Source organism: Protomyctophum bolini (assembly GCF_963924005.1).
Source record: "Protomyctophum bolini genome assembly, chromosome: 4".
NCBI lineage: Eukaryota > Metazoa > Chordata > Actinopteri > Myctophiformes > Myctophidae > Protomyctophum > Protomyctophum bolini.
In genome coordinates, this window is record NC_137865.1 from 49,525,403 (window position 1) to 49,547,519 (window position 22,117).

Genomic DNA, 22,117 nt, shown 5'->3' on the forward strand with positions numbered 1-22,117 from the left:
GGAAGCACGCACATCTCCAGACATTCTACAGGTGCTGAACAAGAAATACACGTACAATGAAAAGGAAGGGTTGTCCGTACAGTTGTGCGGACAACCCTTCCTTTTCAACAAACCGTACTATAACATAAGAAAGAGGCAACACTTCACTTCACTGAAATCACTGATGTACAAGCTCACTTGTATAGCAGATGTACAAGCTCGCGTAGCGTCAGCGTGCATGGCACCAAGCTGTGAAAGCTTGAATATCTTCTATTTTTAAACACTTGAATCTAAAATGAAAAGAATAAACTTTACTGAGTATTTCCAATTCAGTATTTCTACTCCACTACATCTCGCATCCTAATATTGTACTTTTACTCCACTACATTTTTTTGAAAACTTTAGTTACTAGTTACTTTGTACATTTTTATTATTAATACAGTAACAAGTAACTTCAGCCCAATATACATTTAGATCATTTGATCTTACTAGCTAACATTATTGTGACTCTGACGCATTGAGAGCTTGTAGATCTGCTCTTTTCATTTTTAGACATTTGAAAACTTTAAATGATAGACATTCTACATAATGAGTACTTTTACTTTTGGTACTTTAAGTCAATCTTAATGCCAGAACTTTTGTAGGCCTACTTTTGAATTCCGGTCTTTTACTTGCAACATAATAGTATTTGAATTCTGCAGTATTGATACTTTTACTTAAGTAGAAAGTACTTTTTCCACCACTGTTTGTACTTAAATGTTTGGGTTTATATGATCTTCACTACTAATTACTACTGGAGCAGAAACACTGAGCTGCAGTTTGATCAATGAAGTGAAAACCATCACTTCTCACATATTGAGGCCCATCGATATGAACATAACAGATTATACCATGTTCCAGGCGGGGGGTCAGTCACGTGTTGGTACGCTACACAGTCTCCATCGTCATCGGGATATCCACGGTCCCAGTACCTGCACAATAAACACAATGTATTGAACCACATGCACTCAGTCACTCACATACAGTACCTGCACAATAAACACAATGTATTGAACCACATGCACTCAGTCACTCACATACAGTACCTGCACAATAAACACAATGTATTGAACCACATGCACTCAGTCACTCACATACAGTACCTGCACAATAAACAACAATGTATTGAACCACATGCACTCAGTCACTCACATACAGTGACTTTGATAGAATTACAATATAAAAACATGTTAAATGTCTCACTTTGTTGTCAGTGGTGTTCTATCCAGCCACGTCCAGCTGCTTCTGCCCCCAGTCCTGGTCAGACCAATCCATGAATCATAACCAGCAGGGCTCAATCCATGGATGAATACCTGATTATTTTTTACATGATTGAATCATCATTAATTGTATCCAATACATTCACTTATTCACTATAATCATGGAATTAGATCACATGCAAATACTGTATGTGGACAATCTGAGAACCCATCGTCAAAAAAGAAAGGAAAAATAGCACCCTATTTCCTCGAGTCGTATCTGGATGATGGACACCTGGACATACTCACACACACACACTCACACACACACACACACACACACACACACACACACGGACACACACGGACACAACTAACCTGTTCTTCTCCACTGTTAACGACCACCAGATCAGCTCCTTGACTCTGACATTCCTCTCTACCTTCCTGCCAGGTTTTCTTCTCAGTAGTTATGTAGTAACAGCTGCGTCCAAACTTCTTCCATCCACTGGGACACGACTTGTCTAAAAACATCAAACAGGAGATTTACTGATGGATCTTCAATGTACTGATAATTAATTCTAACACATAGTTGTAAATTAATAATAATAGTAGTCAGAGATTTAGTGGAGTGGAGGCTAAAACTATTCATCTTTTATATCAATGGTGTTTTCTACTCCACACATTTACTCAAGTAAACTTTCTGGTATTTTTACTTCAGTTAAGTATTTCAATGTTGTGGTAGGCCTACAGTATGTAGCATTACCCGGGAAGCTGGGATTGAACACAGGGCTCCCACTCGCCAGACCAACGCACAGCCTACCGTGTCAACAGGGCTGAGCCCGATTAGCAGGGCTGTCATGAGCTGGGTCTTGGCTGCATGGAGGCTACACCTACTTCCTACTACTACTCCACTACACAGATATAGATTTAGATTATTCATATTAAATCTATTTCAGCAGCCATCCCCATTGATGATGTCATTGGTAGGCAGGTTTCTGAACTGTCCACAGCCTAATGAGACAGCGTGAGTAGACAGAACTTATGCCATGTTATAATGAGCATTAGTGACGCCGATATATTATATAAAGATGAGCTTGAAAACGGGTGACGTGCATCTTAAGAATAATGATTGTTCTATGATAGTTGTCATATACACCAGCATTTCTACCTTTATATCCCAGATAATAATTAAAATATCAATGATATTATTTAAGTTATGTTGTATCTTCTCTCACCTGCTGTCTGGGTCTTCAGCTGGTCTACTTCACTTTGAAGCCGGTTCTTCTCCTGCGTCAGGTCGGTGTTGACGGACTCTAGCCGGTTCTTCTCCTGCGTCAGGTCGGTGTTGACGGACTTTAGCCGGTTCTTCTCCTGCGTCAGGTCGGTGTTGACGGACTTTAGCCGGTTCTTCTCCTGCGTCAGGTCGGTGTTGACGGACTTTAGCCGGTTCTTATCCTGCGTCAGGTCGGTGTTGACGGACTCTAGCCGGTTCTTCTCCTGCGTCAGGTCGGTGTTGACGGACTCTAGCCGGTTCTTCTCCTGCGTCAGGTCGGTGTTGACGGACTCTAGCCGGTTCTTCTCCTGCGTCAGGTCGGTGTTGACGGACTCTAGCCGGTTCTTCTCCTGCGTCAGGTCGGTGTTGACGGACTCTAGCCGGTTCTTCTCCTGCGTCAGGTCGGTGTTGACGGACTCTAGCCGGTTCTTCTCCTGCGTCAGGTCGGTGTTGACGGACTCTAGCCGGTTCTTATCCTGCGTCAGGTCGGTGTTGACGGACTTTAGCCGGTTCTTCTCCTGTGTCAGTTTGGTATTCTCCAAGATCAGAGTATGGTAGTTGGACTTGTTGGACAGCGTGTTATGATCATGTACCAGGGTGTCGTTGGCCATGATGTTACTGCAGGGTGAACGATCTGCGAAGGACAGAAATGTATGATAAAGACAGTTATCGCTACTGTTCATGGTGATGTCATCTGTGGTGGAACACTTTATTTGAGAAGAAAATCTCAACGTTGTTAATCATCCTTTTTTCATGTGCATTGTCACTTGTCAACACTACTTTATTCATCATACTTTTCAGCTGCATATCATGCAATGCAATAATACAAAAAGAAACGATGAATTTGATTACAAAAATAAATAAATAATAATAATAATAATAATAAAAAGTCAACATTTTGTGTTAAAGCTGTGGTGGCCTTAATAGTGGTTTCCTGTATGCATCTACCTTTGTCCAGCACCAGCGAGGAACTGGATGTGCGCAAGACTTCTGCTTTTTAAACAAGGCCTTAATAGTTGTCACAGCTAGAAAATGTCAGGAAAAAAACTCCATGAAATACTCACAGCTCACGCCCAGGCCTGTGATCCCACCCGCCAGTCCAAAACACAGCATACCCAGACACACAGCAACACATACAGCACCTCTGAAAGGACATCTCCCTGTTAAGACAAAAACAAGATAAGAGTAAATGCCGTTAGCTAAACCCAACCGGACCAAAGTACTTTGAAATGACCTCTAAAATACTTTTACACATAAGGTGAATCACTTCTATGACTGTCCTCGGCCTCACATCTCCTCTCCTCTGTCTCACATTCTTTGTCAAGACTGAAAAAGCATAAATATATGTAGACAGCTTTCAAGGATGAGAGGCTTGAACAATTGACAAGTTAACAAATGGTAACTATCTTGATTATTACTCTTAGAGTCCTTGTTCAGATATCACTCGATCTAGAATTTGACCAATTGATTTCCCTCTGAAAAGGCTCGCTGGAACCCGACCTTACTGTGCAATTACTCAACTTTACAATAAAAACCACACTGAAGATGGATTTTGTTGTTTATATAGAAAATAGTAAAACACACATTACACACACATAGACTAATCTAAAACTTTGTTATAGACTAGGCCAGTCCGCACGATGCGTGATCCTCTACTAGCGATGGTTTGTTAGCTTCTTTGTAGTAGCAAAGTAGTAGTAGCAGTGTAATAGCAGCAGGTCATTTTACTGCAATAGAAAGAAATACACAAAACACAACTTCAACCGCAGAACATACAAGCAACTAAAAACACTATATAATGAGTACAATAAGGATCATAATAACACAATAACAACATTTACAGGCACATCTATATACATACCGACAGACCGTCGAGGCTCACAGCGACACAAATAGAATATAATAGAACCACGGGTCTTCGTGCATGCGCACATCTACAGTAAATGACGTTGTTGTGATGCCCTTTCTCACCCCTAGAGGGCATCACTGGTCCACACATAGCCAACATCTATAATCTCCATAGGAAAACCGCACACCTCCCACTTGACCTACGAGTGACCCGAACGAAGTAGGTCACACAACCCTACTTCCGAATATTTACTTAATTTGGCACACGTAAAAAATAAGCAAGTCTTAAACGGTTCACCCACAAAAAGAGAAGATAGATAAAGAAACAAATGTTATCCAACATGCAATCATCAGTAAAACTAACTAAAGGAGTTCAGTACGACGACCTAACTCCTTAACTGAGAGCAGATATACCCACTCTCAGCCACCTCACAGAGAAACACCCACTCACTGAAATGAAACACACACAAAGTCAAATAGTCTTTTGTTTGGGTATTTCTCAGTGAGGACTTTGTTGTTGGTCCTCCACGGGAATTAGGACCACCAGCCGCCTCACATCTCTCCGGAGCAAGGTTGATGGGCCCGCCGCTCCATCTTTCCGCACCTGCGACCAGCTGATTGGTTGACACGGACACGTCTGCACCACGACATCCCGCACGACGCCCTGGCCATCCGGAAACACCTCCTCGACTCGACCCAACCGGAACCGTCCACGAAGAGCGTTTGATCCGCCATCCACACCAGGTCGCCGACAGCAACGTTCCGGACTGGAACATGCCACTTCTGCCGCACGAACAGTTGAGGCCCCGCCAGCTGACTCCACCGCCTCCAAAACTGATCCATCAAATTCTTTATTAGTCGGCGCCAGTAGCCCACCGCACCGCAGAGCTTGGTTAGCGTGCTACTACGCATCAAGTCCACATGGTCAATGAGAGCCGACCCCCACAGCTTCTTCGTCCAGTCAATAGACATCACCGCAGGTTCTTCCTCTAAGTCCGACCCAGACTCCACATCAGCAGCAGCTGGTGCACCACCGTCGTTGATCGGCGAAGACCTCCCATCACCGCCTGGAGACGAGTCAGAGCCACCATCACTACCTGACGTAGGACCCTGGCGCTTAGCCTGAGCCCTAGTAGTGGCCTTCCTTTGCAGTGCTCCAACAGCCTCCCTTGACCCAGCAGCCACCTCCACAGCTGACTTCATTGGCCACTCCTCCACTGGTGCTGTCTCCCAGCGCAAGTAAAGCACTGCTCCATACGACTCTGAACTTCCGTCAGAGAAGGTGATTCCCCAGGGCTTACCCACCCAGCCAGGTGGAGTAATGGACCTGGGAAACCTGACAGAGCTCAACCGAAGCTCGTCGGAAAGAGGCTTATCCCAGGTGTCCTTTGTCAATGTTCCAGCTTCTTGAAACGCTCTTCTCACCAGAACGACACCCTTCAGCTTGAGAGGCGTTGCAAGACCAAGAGGGTCATTCAACCCAGCCACCTGACTCAGTAGCTCACGACGAGTAGGAGGGTCTGGTGTCTCTCTTTCCACTTCGTCCACGGTGAGCATTTGGTTTGGCAATAAGACAGTCTCTCGCTTGCTCTCGCCGACTCCCTGCCTCCCACTTTGGCCAGAACCAGTCTTTCGCTTTCTCTCGCCGACTCCCTGCCTCCCACTTTGGCCAGACTGCACCCAAGGCTTCAGGTGAAACCCCCCAGTGGCCAGAATGGTCTTGACCCCCACCAAAATGTCATTCAGTCTCTCGGGGACATTGTGGGAAAGCAGCAGGTGATCCACGTACGAGCCGTCCGTTATGACGCTCTTCTCCTCAATCATGCAGCTGAACTGTGACAAACAAGCAGTCGAGCCTTCCCCACAGCTCGAGCCTTCTCCACAGCTCTGCTTTGGACAGCTAACAGGTCTTTCCACCCGCACAGCCTCCGCTCTCATAGACAGAGCACAATGTGTAGCCACCTGTGCCGTCACCTCCACGTCCTCAGACAGGTCAGGATGCACGCCTGTAACCGTTCTCCCCAAAGGGCCGTCCCACAGGACTAAATCACCACGCCTCCTCCAACGCTGAGGAGCGAGGCGACCCTCCCTGGCACTGATGAGCAGCTCCACTTTATGTGGACGCTTGAGATCTCCAGCTCGCGGAAAGAGCTTCTCCAGACGCCTCACATCCACTGCATAACCGATCCTGGCAATCTCATCTAGTCCATAGCAGTCCATCTTGTGAACTGGCCGAGACCCTTTTCTTGTTGCCACATTCAACTCCACAGTGTACTTCCTCGTTTTCACTGTAGTCTTCATCCCAGCCACACCATGTACAGATAGTGTGACAGGTTCCCCATATAACCCCAGCCTCTCTGCAGCCTGGTGGGTTATATAGTTGGTGGCGGACGCTAAATCAATCAACGTTCCGATCCCGTCTCCTCGCATGGTTTCGACGTTGATTAACATCATGAGGACTGGGTGTACTTTTGGCCCCCTTGTCCCCACACAGACAGTTGTCTTCACCTGATGCGTGTGAGCCTGCCTGAGTTCAGCCAACTGTTTCTCCAGTGAGCTGATCTTCTCGGAGACACTCTCCTGCTGTGCAGCCGATCTCCGTGGCTCTCTGTCCTGATCCACTCTGGGCCCCCCTCTTGCACCATCACTCACCTTGTTACTGGAAATAGTGTCTTTGACGGGCCGTGGTTTAAAGCACAAAAGGAAGTGGTGATCCGACGGATTATCCCCCTTTTTGCACTCGTCATTCCTGCATAAAAAGTTCCTCTAACACGTCCCCTCATGGGGATGCAAACACTTTAGACATGCCTTCACCCTCTTTGCATAAGCTCTTCTGTCAGGAGCACTGGCCTTACGAAATGTTTTGCACCGATACAACTGTGTCGAATGTCCTTCCTCTCCACAAGCTACACAGGAGCCCCGCGACGAGCTGTCCTTCTCCCCACTCACTGTTGAATTGGTGAATGCCCGCCGATCTTGTGCTTTGTCTCCCGTCTGCTTACTGCGAGGCTGTGGCTCACTTGCCCTGGCGTTGTCCGGCCGCTTAGCCTGCAGTTGCTCCTGCCGTGAAAGGACTGTCTTTTGACACCGAAGAAAGTGCAACAGTCCACTAAACCGGTTCAATGTAGAGATCCGGTTCAATGGATCGGACTGAAACACAAGCCACCGTGTCTGCAGGTCATGCGGTAATTTGCTTTCAAGCGCACGGACCACCAACGGGTTATTAATAACCCCGGCACACTTCAAGTCAGTCAGGTCATCCAGAGCGCGTTCCACTTTCTGAATTAACTGTAAAGTCTCTCTCGGCTGGTTTCCACGCACCGCCGGCATTTCCTGCAACTCCATGACGATGTCGTCAGCGATCAAGGAGACGTCCCCATACCGATCGTCCAACGCATTGAAAACGTCAGTCACATCACGATAATACTCCAGTCTGAGTTCGTTTTTTACCGCTTTGTCAAGTCTGTCTAGCAGGTGGAAAAGCTGCAATTTCGGTAAGCCCGATGGCTCAGCTAGGCGTTGCAGTTTTATCCAGTTCTCTCTCCAGCGCAGGTAGCTCCTCCTGTCCCCGTAAAACTTTGGAAGACTCAGAGGAGCCAGCGTCAGCTTTGGCGCCACCACTCTTACTGTTGGGACTGACGCGCCTGGCACGACACCAGGCCCAGCGCCCGCCCACCTCACTCCACCGCTGCTCGACGTATGCCTTGCTTCTCCCTTGACGTTCACGTCCTGCAGTGATGGCATGTGTGACAGGCCCGGGGGATTTAGCAGTGAAGCGCCTCCGCCCAGCACACCGTCCTGCTGGTCGTCCTGCTCACCTGAAGCCCCGCCTGTGACTGGCGCCTCGCTTTGGTAGGTGTTCAGGTTCATGTCCCCACCCTGCTCTCCATAAGCAGGCCAAGGAAGCGTATCCTCAAAAATGTCACTTCCTTCACTTCCTATATTACGCCCTTGGCGTCTCAATGCTCGGATATGCACCTTCAAAGTACGGTCGTAGTCCTTGATGCTCTCCCGTAAAGTAGCACCCTCCTCCTTGGGGACAAAAGGGGCCCACCTGTCCACTATCAACTCAAGGTCTGTGGCAGTGGTATTCAACCGATCACACATTTCTTCACACTGATCTGATGTGATCTCACCCTTAAGACCTTTGGCATTTGCAAATTCACCATCAAGTCTTAACTTAGCCTTCTGGAACTGGTCTGACACAATGTCTCTCCATACTGTGCTTTTTAGCTGCAGCATGGTGTTTCTGTATTTTTGCCGACAGCTCCCTGCTTTATCTTTCACATCAGTGACTTCATTTTGGTCGGAGTCTGCATTCTCCTCCAGTGCATCTAGGTAATCATCATTAATGCCCCAGAACACATCATAAACTGTCTGAAGTCCCCTCTGCTCATTAAGTAGCTCTTCTCCACTTAACAGGTCCAAGCTGTCATTTATTTTATTGACTCTCCTGGTAAAATCCCTTTGTGCATTGGTGCGCCTATTTTTCAAGTCATCAAGTGGTGCCATGGCGACCCCCTGTGGTCAACCCCCGTCAGTACACTCACAAATGTCACTTAGAAAATGCAACGTCAATAAAAGAGTCAATACTGCCGCCAAGTGGCCGTTCTCTGCCAACACACCCCAGACTGACTCACCGTTCCTTTCCGTCACGTGACGTCGTCAGGTCTTCTTGTTTACGTTAGGGAGAACAGCAAATAAATGCACTTTAGCTGGTAGCAAATAGCAATGTTAGCACTTAGCTTTAGATCCCCCTGATGTTATCCAGTTAGCAGACATGAACAACGATGGTATCTCAGCAATGCAAGCACATAGACAATGAACACAACACACTTCACTTCAGGGAACGGCTCATGAGAACGTCCGACCCTTTGTAACACTATTGTGTGGTGCGGTTGTACGCAATGCTCCACTGTGCCGTGCGACGAGGTCCTTCACTCGAGGCTGCGGGGTTAGCATCGACGTCCCTCCTTAGATTGGTAGCCTCTTGTCTTTGGTCTGGAGAGTTGGGAAGTCCCTCTAACGTCCCGATCCAAGTCCCGACTCTTCTTCGGCTTGGCACGGGGTTGACACGGTACTTTAAGGCGACGTCGCCAGTCGCGCTCCTCTTCCTCTCCCAAAAGGCTATCCCACTGGTATAACAATGGCTATTCACACTCGGCTTCACGAGTACGGACTGGCCAAATGCTAAATACCCTCACTTACTTCACTGTGATCACTTGATCACAGGGTTATAGTTTGTAATATTACTAGCCACGTAGAATTACTGGTAGCGTAAAATTACTGTTCAGATATCACTCGATCTAGAATTTGACCAATTGATTTCCCTCTGAAAAGGCTCGCTGGAACCCGACCTTACTGTGCAATTACTCAACTTTACAATAACACTCAAACCACACTGAAGATGGATTTTGTTGTTTATATAGAAAATAGTAAAACACACATTACACACTCATACACGTACACACATACACTAATCTAAAACTTTGTTATAGACTAGGCCAGTCCGCACGATGCGTGATCCTCTACTAGCGATGGTTTGTTAGCTTCTTTGTAGTAGCAAAGTAGTAGTAGCAGTGTAATAGCAGCAGGTAATTTTACTGCAATAGAAATAAATACACAAAACACAACTTCAACCGCAGAACATACAAGCAACTAAAAACACTATATAATGAGTACAATAAGGATCATAATAACACAATAACAACATTTACAGACACATCTATATACATACCGACAGACCGTCGAGGCTCACAGCGACACAAATAGAATATAATAGAACCACGGGTCTTCGTGCATGCGCACATCTACAGTAAATGACGTTGTTGTGATGCCCTTTCTCACCCCTAGAGGGCATCACTGGTCCACACATAGCCAACATCTATAATCTCCATAGGAAAACCGCACAGTCCTTGATTGGTTTAATGAAAATGGCACTTATCATGATTTTTAGTAAATTATGTACTTACGTAGGTAATTCAGTCAGATAACTCACAAATAGACATAAGATGTATAAGCGAGCGTGAATTCTCTTTTATCTAGGCATTCGGGGCTCTCTCTCTCTCTCTCTCTCTCTCTCTCTCTCTCTCGCACACACACACACACACACAACACACATGCACACGCACACACACACACACACACACACACACACACACACACACACACACAACACACATGCACACGCACACACATGCATACACACAAACATATACATACTGTGGGAGAAGGAGGGAGGGAGATCATTTAACCCTCTAAGACCCAGCGTTGCTTTTTAGCAACAATTGTATTTTAATTAATTACTAATATTTTTTTTTCTGTTATTTTTTCACCTAAACGTCATCAGTGATGTTCATTGCAATGCCATTTCAATGCCATTGGTCATTATATTTGCATATAAACACCCCCCACAGAGGCTGAAATTCACACAAATAAAAAAAATTGAACATTTTTTGACAAGACTTTTGACCTTTACCCTAATAAAAGTAGGTAAAATAATTGTAATATATGTTTTTTTGTGATCATTAGAATGTCTAGAACATTTTTTATTCATTATTGTGAAAGATATCCCCCAAATGTAAATTATTAATTTATTATATTATTATAAAACTATTATATAATTATTATAAAATTTTCATCAAACTTTATTTTTTTATTTTTTTTAACATATTTTTTTGTCTTAGTCCTAGTAGTACAAAGTAGTAGTAAGGTTGAAATCTATTTTTTGCAAGTAGAAATTACTGCGGGTGTTGGAGGGTTAAAATGGTTGACCCTATGGTTTTAAAAGGTTTAAACGTGTTTGTATTGGTGATTTTTGGTCTGAGTAATATCTCTTACCAGACGGCTTCTTCTTGTTGCGTAGATCTCCATAGACGGCATCGCCTCTCGTGTGCAGATCAAGACTCTCATAATGTCCTTCTTCAGTAGTTCTTCTTGCAGTGACGGTGGTGTCATTCTCGTAGTCTGGGTCTCCGTCTTGGACCTCGATGTTTTCAGAATGCCTCGCTACAGCCATCTTTACCGTTATGACTTCATATTCTTCTTTTTTACCTCTTCACAACACAGTATATATGCTATCTTCACTTCCCGAAACGATGACACACACACACACACACACACGCTTATGTTGTTTCCCTGCAACATCCCTTTTCATCATGTCATGATCTCTCTAAAGTTACACAACACACAACTGTCCAGTTTTAAGAACACCAACGATGTTAAATAAAAGTTCAATGACAAATAGGGACACATTTTGTTGAGCTGGTTTTAGTCAAAATGATGTAGCAGGTATATATATAAGATATACAAGTGAATGAATGCATTCCACCAAAGATCCCTCACATATTATTTATTGACACTTTTATTTTGTAATGTTTTGTGCAATAGATCGTTTTGAGAGCATATGTGTCCTCACTCCTTCCTGCTGTGACGTCATCCACCTGCGTTTGCTTCCACCTCTCTCTCGTGCTTGAAGCCAGACATATCATTGGTCCGATATCTTAAACCCTCACCCTCACCCTAACCTCCCACGGGGCAGCACACCTAAACCCAACCTTAACCCTCTCCCAACCCTTAACGCACCCCTCACCAACCTTAATAGGCCTATCTCACAGCCCTTCCCCGCCCCCTTTCCAGACCTAGTGGTGTTGACGTGACGTCACTCCATAGACTTCACATGTTAAAAGACCTACATTCAGAAGCCATAAACGACGCATAAACGTTATTCTATTTGATTTACTACTTCACTTTAACACTACTTCGTTCATCATACTTTTCAGATGCATATCATGCAATGCAATAATACAAAAATAAACTATGAATTTTATTGTAAAAAATGAATAATAATAATAAAAAAGTCAACATTTTGGGTTAAAGCTGTGGTGGCCTTAACCCATTATACCTGAGTTAAAAACATTTTCTTTGAAAGAATATATATTCAAAGATTTGCGCCACATTTTTACGATTTTTCAAAAATAGCAGACCTACAAGCTCGTGGCGCGTGATTCCTAGTAATTATAAGGTTACCTCAGTCCCTCAGTAGCATGCTGTATGGGCTGTGCAGAGAGTTGGCAAAGTAATTATGTAGCACTGGATAATGTAATGTTTTGTATCAAGTGATTTATTATGTATCACCAACAATGCACGCACGCACACATGTGTATGCATGCACACCGTTTTTTATTCACAGTGCAAGTTTAAATCTTTCATATTTTTGGGGGGTTTATTTTGTGTGTGTGTGTGTGTGTGTGGGGGGGGAGTAGGGGGTTGGAAGTACATCAGGACACCTCCCAAAATCTCCCTGCATGGTCCTGGTTGGGGTTATCAGACACACACAAAAAAAAACATAATATATTCATACCATTTCGATGCACACTAACAATGTGAAATGGTCCCCAGACTCCCCAGGACAGCAGAATGAAAGGCTTTCACCCCTCAGCCATAACCGGCTGTCAGTCAGCCTATCGCGTCAATCAGCCTCTAGCTTCCTATTCCTCATTCATCATGACACAGCAATTGTGTAATCATGTTAGTTCTAGTGAACTTGAGTGGGTTTACAGGGGTTCCCCAAAACCTTGAAAAAATAAACAACAACATTTGAAACATTTGTTTTCTTTTAAAATCGAGCCCTTTCCCTTAATGGTCCTTCTTCCATAACCGATCCACCAGCCGCCCCGCTTTCTATAGAGGGTATGTGTGTGACATCATCACCAAACCAAACATCATCACCAAACCAGGAAGGTATGCAGGAACCCCCACTGAGTGGCAAAAAAAACTACTTTCTGGCCTTGACAGCCCCGTATACATCCACACAGAAAAGTCCTGTCTGATTGCATTAAACGACGTTAAACAATGTTAAACTCACTCTGCATGTTGCTTTGCCACTCGATGGGCCGTTCACTTTAAACAATGTTAAACTCACTCTGCATGTTGCTTTGCCACTCGATGGGCCGTTCACTTTAAGCATGCGCATACCCTCTATTAGAGATGATTACTGCCATCTGTTCTTATCACAACGCAGCTGCAACTTGGACTGCACTTTCATAGTAGTAATGCTCCTAGAAGGATCCAATCAATCAATCAATCAATCAATCAATCGGCAACTAAAGTTGTCAAATAATTGTAGTGGAGTAAAAAAGTATTTGCCTCTGAGGTACAAGTGGAGTAGAAGTCTAAAGTATCAACACATGTGCAGTACTGAGTGCGTGACAGTGTGAGGAATATTGCAGACGGTCAGATTGCCAAAACAGAAACACTAGAAAAAAATGTGCCTGTACTGTATATTTTCAATGTTTTTGTTTACTTGAATTTTATAGAAACACTGAATCATGTTTAAGGTATTAACCCATTCTGGCCGGGAACCCATTTTGGTGTTAGCACTATGTTATGCTTTAGCTATTGAAAAATAGCAGATCTACAAGCTCGTAGCGCGCCACCGAGTGGCACGCTACGAGCTTGTAGGTCTGCTATTTTTGAAAAATCGAAGAACGACTGTGACATTTTTAGAATCTGATCTCAGGTCAGAATGGGTTCATCAGACCAGTGTGTGTCCAGTGGAAACCTCGTATGAATCTGATCTCAGGTCAGAATGGGTTAAATGCAGCTGTGGAAAGTGACTAAGTACATGTACAGTACCTACCTCAATACTTCACTAATATACAGTTACGTCTGGTTCTGTACATCATTCTACATCGATAGATTCAATACAGCAGACAAAGCATCTCACTGAAGACACTGAAACTTAAAACTAATCTAAAACCTCTCAAACTATTTTAGGCTCTGCAATTAATTCATCAAGTGAATCAATAAATAGTGAATAAATAGTTTTAAGCAACAAAATATTGTATATATTTTTAAGGTGATATACTGAACAGATCCTGTGCAATTTGTACAACAATTTTAGGAATGTACATTGTGGTGCATTTCTATAATTTTTTAATCAGACGAAAATGTACAAAGAACGTAAGAGAGGTGCTGGAGCCACAAAAGGGAACTTGAGAACAATAAAGGGAAGCTCTGCACACTCAGATCTGTTGCACAATCAATGCATTTATTTAGCACGCTTTGGGTCTACTGACCTTCTTCAGGCATCATATAATAATTATTATCATAATTATTATCATCATATAATATATAGCAAAATATGATCTGTGGCTGGTTTGGCACAATGCTTCCACGTTAACGAGGTACAAAACCTATATTCTCAAACACACAGGTTGTGCAAACACACGCGCCCGCACACACACACACACACACACACACACACACACACACACACACACACACACACACACACACACACACAGAGTAGTAGGCTGTACTAACGGAAGCTAGAGATAACCACAATTTATCTGTAGCTTCATCATGATCTCTGGAAAGTTACACAACCCTCAACCCTCACAACACCAAGTTACAAAGTTATAAACGGGGAACGTGAAATGATGATAATCAATAAGACGTTTTAATCAAACAATGTGTGAATGAAAGCATGCGTGCGCATGTGCATTTATTCGTGTGTTGATTCAACTAGTAATTATTATAAGGTTACCTCAGTCCCTCAGTAGCATGCTGTATGGGTACACACACACACACACACACACACACACACACACACAGTAATTGCTTCATGCTAATTGCTCCATAGTTCTGTGGTTATGTATGACATACATACCGAGCACAATGACTAGGCTATACTAAGGCAAGCTAGAGGTCAATAAGATGTTGACAAAAACCTTTCGTCGACTGACCTTTTTTCACTGACAAAAACTAAATGGAATCTAAATGAAAACTAAGCTATGGTGACTAAAACTAAGACTAAATGTATTGACACTTTCGTCAACAAATAAAAAACTATACTAAAATGGTAAGGAAGGGACTAGTGGACAAGAGATCCAGTTTGCATGCTGAAAATGGCCGATCCACAAACAGCCAAATTGAAGCGTTTCAAGAGACTATGACTAAAACTAAAATAGAACTTTGCTGCCTAAAACAACACTGGGATGGAACCCAGAACCCTGTGGTCGGTTCCAGTCCACTAGTGTGTGCTTCCGACTGAGCCACCCCGACATTAATCTCATGTATTGTAGCATTTCTGTAGACTTAGATGGGAGGCGGCCTTTTTTCCGACAGCATTCTAGCCGACGGGGCAACGATCCGATCCGCAGCGGGGGGACATTCGCTGCGATGCGAAAAAGCGATGGTCCGACATGCGCTGCTCCCGTGCTTGCGGTTAGGGTTAGGTTAGGATTGAGGTTTCGGATCAATATGCTGTCGGGGAAAAAAAAAAGACCTGCACCCGACTTAGATAGCATTTGATACAGACTTATAGCATGTTATGTACATGTAGACAGCACTATAATTGCATTGTATGTAGTCCTAGCACGTCATAGTACATATGTATAGCATAGTATATAATATATACTATATATGTATAGTTTATATGTATAGTTTCATTATATAGATATTCCACTGTTACTTTCTTAGTTTACGCATGTTTCATGATAAATGTATTCCCATGCTTTTTTGTTCTTTTGTATTCTACAGACACCATCTGAAATGCCCCGGACATTAATGTCATGTGTTGTATTCTACAGACACCAGCTGAAATGCCCTGGACATTAATCTCATGTGTTGTATTCTACAGACACCAGCTGAAATGCCCCGGACATTAATGTCATGTGTTGTATTCTACAGACACCAGCTGAAATGCCCCGGACATTAATGTCATGTGTTGTATTCTACAGACACCAGCTGAAATGCCCCGGACATTAATGTCATGTATTGTATTCTACAGACACCAGCTGAAATGCCCCGGACATTAATCTCATGTGTTGTATTCTACAGACACCAGCTGAAATGCCCCGGACATTAATGTCATGTGTTGTATTCTACAGACACCAGCTGAAATGCCCCGGACATTAATGTCATTTGTTGTATTCTACAGACACCATCTGAAATGCCCCGGACATTAATCTCATGTGTTGTATTCTACAGACACCAGCTGAAATGCCCCGGACATTAATGTCATGTGTTGTATTCTACAGACACCAGCTGAAATGCCCCGGACATTAATGTCATGTATTGTATTCTACAGACACCAGCTGAAATGCCCCGGACATTAATCTCATGTGTTGTATTCTACAGACACCAGCTGAAATGCCCCGGACATTAATGTCATGTGTTGTATTCTACAGACACCAGCTGAAATGCCCCGGACATTAATCTCATGTGTTGTATTCTACAGACACCAGCTGAAATGCCCCGGACATTAATCTCATGTGTTGTATTCTACAGACACCAGCTGAAATGCCCCGGACATTAATCTCATGTGTTGTATTCTACAGACACCAGCTGAAATGCCCCGGACATTAATGTCATGTGTTGTATTCTACAGACACCAGCTGAAATGCCCCGGACATTAATGTCATGTGTTGTATTCTACAGACACCAGCTGAAATGCCCCGGACATTAATGTCATGTGTTGTATTCTACAGACACCAGCTGAAATGCCCCGGACAGTACACTGCCCTGGAGGCCTTCTACGAGGACAAGAAGGCGGTGCTTCCTCCAGGGAACGGCCTGGTCACGGTCTGCCCCACCTGGAGCGTCACCACCATCAACCGCTGTATGCACCCAGAGATGAAGGTAAACATTGCACCACTCAGTTCACACGGGTGTGATTTAAACATTGCACCACTCAGTTCACACGGGTGTGATTTACACTCAAATCTTTGCTTCTGTGGTGGGGGGTTCCTGGAACAACATGTTTTCAGATGGGGGGGGGGGGGGGTCGGTGGCCAATTACACATATATATATATATTTGGAGGTCCTGGACATGAAAATGTTTGAGAACCACTGACGTAGAAACATGGGGGTTTTTCCAGAAAACTGCCAGAATTTAGAAGGTCAAAATGGTTTAAATAATGCATCCGTTGTGCAGATCACCCACCCTGCTGACTGCATGGCCCAGTTCATCCTGGTTCTTCTATGTACTGTATGTGTTGTGCGGGGCGGCTGTGGCTCAGGAGGTAGAGCAGGTCGTCCACTGATCCCTGGGTCGGTGGTTCAAATCCCGGCTCCTCCTCCTGTCCACATCGAAGTGTCCTTGGGCAAGAAGACACTGAACCCTACATTGAAGTGTCCTTGGGCAAGGCACTGAACCCTACATTTATCTTTCTGTGGCTCCAGATGATCCCTGTGCTTTAGACCCGCTGTTGACCTGTCTGTCTAGCATCAAATGTTGGATGAGTGAGAACTTTCTCAAGCTAAACGAGGATAAGACAGAAGTTCTCATAATCGGTTCTAATGAGCAGAAAGAATCAATAATAAGCAGACTTGGTAACCTGACTGTAGAAAGTAACAGTAAAGTAAAGAACCTGGGGGTTATTATTGATTCTGAATTGAATTTCAATTCACACATTAATCATGTTACCAAGATTGCTTTTTTTCACCTTAGAAATATTGCACGAATCAGAGCCTATTTGTCCTTGGACGATGCAAAAACGCTAATCCACGCCTTTGTTTTTTCTCGGCTTGACTACTGCAATGCACTTTTTTCAGGACTGCCTAAGAAAACAACTGACAGACTACAACTTGTCCAAAATGCAGCAGCCAGAGTTTTAACTAGAACTAAGATGAGAGAACATATTACTCCAGTTTTGGCATCACTGCACTGGCTTCCGGTTGTTTTTAGGATTGATTTTAAAATTATTTTACTTGTCTATAAAGCTCTCAATGGTCTCGCACCTTCCTACCTACATGACTGCCTGCCTAAATATGTCCCAAACCGCCCCCTAAGGTCTTCCACTGCTGGCCTGCTCGCTTTGCCAAAAAAAATGGCAACTAAAAAATACGGGGAAGCAGCTTTTTGCTTCTACGGGCCGTCGGCATGGAACAAGCTCCCACTGTACCTTCGTCAGGCAGCCTCTGTAGACATTTTTAAAGCTCAGCTCAAGACCCACTTCTACAACATTGCTTTTAATTGATCTTTTATTTTTTATTTTTGTTATTCATGTCCTCACTGTATTGCATTACTGCTTGTTTTTAATGTTGTTGCCTTGCTTTTCTTTTATCCTCCATTTCTCTGTAAAGCACTTTGAGCTGCATTTCATGTCATGAAAGGTGCTATACAAATAAAGTTTTATTATTATTATTATTACATTGAAGTGTCCTTGGGCAAGACACTGAACCCTACATTGAAGTGTCCTTGGGCAAGACACTGAACCCTACATTGAAGTGTCCTTGGGCAAGACACTGAACCCTACACTGCCTCCAATGAGTCGGTCGGTGTGAGCTCGCCACCGTCGGTGTGTGAATGTGGGAAGCGAGGACGCTGGCGTCGACTGTTCGCCGCTTCACCTCCCGATGTATGAATGAATGACCCAGTTCACCCTGGTTCTAATATGTACTGTATCTTATCCGTTGTGCAGATCACCCACCCAGCCGGCTGCATGGCCCAGTTCATCAGGTTCTTCGGGGAGCAGATTATGGTGCTGTGGAAGTTTGCGCTGCTCAGGAAGCGTATCCTGATCTTCTCTCCTCCCCCCGTCGGCGTTGTCTGCTACAGGGGTGAGTGAGTGGCTTAGAGACACACACACACACACACACACACACACACACGTACGCACGCACACACACACGTACGCACGCACACACGTCGCACGCACACACACGTCGCACGCACGCACACACATGTCACACGCACAGACACTGGGGCGACTGTGGCTCAGGAGGTAGAGCAGGTCGTCCAATGATCCGTGGGTCGGCGGTTCGAATCCCGGCTCCTCCTCCTCCTGTCTACATGTCGAAGTGTCCTTGGGCAAAGACACTGAACCCCTAATTGCTCCCGATGTGCTGGTTGGTGCCTTGCATGGCTTCCGCCGCAATCGGTGTATGAATGTGTGTGAATGTAATGAATAATCTATGTAAAGCGCCTTGGATAAAGGCGCTATATAAATGCACCATTTTACCATTTAGACACACACACAAACAAACAAACAAACGTATCACATATCTGTTTTTTCGACCTAGTCATAGTCACCCCCTAGTTATACTGAATAGCCTAGTAGTCCTGATTGGGTTTTAGCTTCGGTTCATTTATGTTCATTTTTATTTTTAATGATTTCCCCACTATGCTATTTGTGACTAAAACAAAGTAAAGCTAAAAGTGGGTAAGTCTGTGGGTGTTGTTAAATAACCAATCAGTCAATACTATGCTGCGTGAATAAACATACAATTCGATAGCATACAGTAGTAGATCACCCAGGTTTTATGGTTTTTCAATCCCCACACGTGTGCGTGCGTGTATGTATAAGTGTTGCAACACTTAAAATGTAGAATATGACATTTTAGCGGTAATATCGTTTAATACGTAGTACACGCGTGTGGGTGTAGGGATAGGGTGGCCTGGCTGGGTGTATGACTTGACTACCGCGGCCTGAATGACTCAGCCCCGCTGTGAGATATGATCTGGACAACAGATGTTAACATGAAGTTGAAGATAACATTGACCACTTCCTCTTAGTCATATTCAATTCAATTCAATTCAATTCAATTCAAAGGGCTTTATTGGCATGAGAAAACGTACGTTTACATTGCCAAAGCAGAAAGAACAATACAACAATACAGCAATACAATCAAAACAGAAATGATGTACATTTGAAGGTCAGAATCTTCAATAGATCAAATTCTATGTACCAAGATCACTCGATGCAGGTATAGTGCAGGAATATACACAATGATTAGTCTTTAGGGTGGTTGTGTACTCTCTCCTTTCTGTTGTAATCTTTTGTGTCATCAGACGGACAGCTTGGTCAGATTCTTCTCTCTTTGTTGACGTTTTGTTAACTCATCCTCCTGCCGTTAACCCAGTGGTGGAAAGTAACTACTAAGTACATTTACTCAAATACTGTACTTAAGTACAATTTTGAGGTATTTGTACTTTGGACTGTATTCCTATTTCCAATACATTTACTTCTACTCCACTACATCTCAGAGCCAACATTTGTACTTTTACTCCACTACAATTATTTGAAAACTTTAGTTACTATATATATACTTTGTATATTTACATTTTGATTAGAAAAAGCATACATTACTGTAACCACTTCAACCCTATATACATTTCGACCATTTGAAAATAGCTGATCTGCACGCTCACAATGTGCCGCGATGCATTGTGTGTGACCTCTCTTTTCTATTCAAATATGAAGACATTTTGAAGAAATGCAAAAGTTGTGGTTTGCAGTTACATTTCTCGCACCACAAGGCCACTGAGCTGAGCCGGGATGGTCTTTTAGAAATGAGTCCCAGGGACATTTTATGAGTCCCACTTCAACGACGTTAGGAGTCATATTTTGCCATTGTATATGGTTCATGTAGAAAACAGAAGAATAAATGATTATTATAACTAAAGCTATCAAAATAAACTAGAATTAAAAAACAGTACAGTAGTGTATCCTGTGGATGCAGAGGTCGTTGTTTTTTTTTATGTTTTGTTGTGGCTTTTGCCTTTATTTTATATATTTTATGGAGGGACATGACAGGGAATGGGAGAGAGATGGGGGGGGGGGGGGGGGAGACATGCAGTAAAGGCCGTCAGGATCGGGAGTCGAACCCGCGGCACACTGCGGCCACAGACTGGATTACCAACCAGAGGTCGTTGTTTTATCGCGTCCCTTAACTATAAACTGTGTTTTGGGATGCAAAATGCACCCTGTTTTAACCTCCGGCTGTGTGATGTGATGTGATGTTCTCTCCTCCTCTCCCTCAGTGTACTGCTGCTGCTGTCTGGCCAACGTCTCTCTCCCTGGAATGGGAGGATCCGTGCCAGAGTTCCGTCCTTTCTTCTACATCAACATCGCGGACATCACCACCCTGGCAACCGAGCTGTCGTACGTGGCCTGTGAGTGACGCCTGGAGACGAGATGATATGATATGATATGATATGATATGATATGATATGATATGACATAGTACTTTATTGTCAGTTCACACTGAAATGTGTCTTGCGACCCAGCAGCCGAATATGCAGAACACAATTATACGCACACATTTGACATAACACAAAGAACAAGACAATTTACATGCATAAATACCCCGTGGCTACTACAACTCCTGATTAATTAAGCCTCAAGGTGGACTGGTGGACAAAGGACCTCTTCAGTCTGACCTTATTGTATGCTGGTACACCATATCTCCTTCCTGAAGCAATATAGATATGATTTATAAAGCATTAGAGCCCGACCGATTGTACGAATGGATGCCCTAAATCATAAGAAAATATGTACACGCTTGCAGCGTGGCATGAAGTGACGCAGTGTTGTGAGCTTGTATGTATATATCTGCTATCTTTCAATAGCCGATGCAAAAAAAATCTAAAAATTTGCACTGCTTTCCCAGTTTTAATAGGTTATCAATATCTCAATTGTGGAGTCATAATAAACCAGTGATTCTCAACCTGCAAGTGGGCCCCCCAAAACATGATTTTAAATGATATAACATTTTTACATACAGTTTTACATTAAAAAAAATGGCGTGGTATTTATTGCGATACCCGCTTAGTTTTCATTTAGTTTTAGTTTTCGTCAGTGAAAAAAGGTATTCAACGGACATTTTTCGTCTTAGTTTTTAGTCGATAAAAACAACACTGGTTTGACTGGTGTGGTGATGTTCGCTCAGGTCTGATACGGACGGTCTGTGTGTGTGTTTGTCAAATATGTTTTTATTGAACAGATTATAAATTATTACAAACTGTAATAGTCTGATGGAGGGGAAAGG

General features: G+C 43.7%; 2 protein-coding genes across 2 annotated transcripts in view; one reads left to right on the top strand and one right to left on the bottom strand.

The window, feature by feature from the left end:
• Positions 1-22,117, top strand: part of dennd11 (DENN domain containing 11) — a 41,241-nt gene that overhangs the window by 10,444 nt on the left and 8,680 nt on the right. Inside the window, exons 5-7 of the mRNA XM_080761933.1 lie at positions 16,833-16,983; positions 18,769-18,907; positions 21,111-21,242. Of these exons, the coding sequence (XP_080618059.1) occupies positions 16,833-16,983; positions 18,769-18,907; positions 21,111-21,242 (422 nt within the window). The remainder of the gene's footprint in view (positions 1-16,832; positions 16,984-18,768; positions 18,908-21,110; positions 21,243-22,117) is intronic.
• LOC308313848 (uncharacterized protein) lies at positions 821-11,365 on the bottom strand (the record flags this gene model as incomplete). The annotated part of the gene is made up of 6 exons (XM_080761176.1): positions 11,179-11,365; positions 3,555-3,650; positions 2,453-3,124; positions 1,596-1,738; positions 1,222-1,331; positions 821-950 (listed from the first exon to the last, which is right to left on the bottom strand). The coding sequence occupies exons 1-6, from the start codon at positions 11,354-11,356 to the stop codon at positions 821-823; spliced, it is 1,329 nt and encodes a 442-aa protein (XP_080617302.1). The 5' UTR covers positions 11,357-11,365.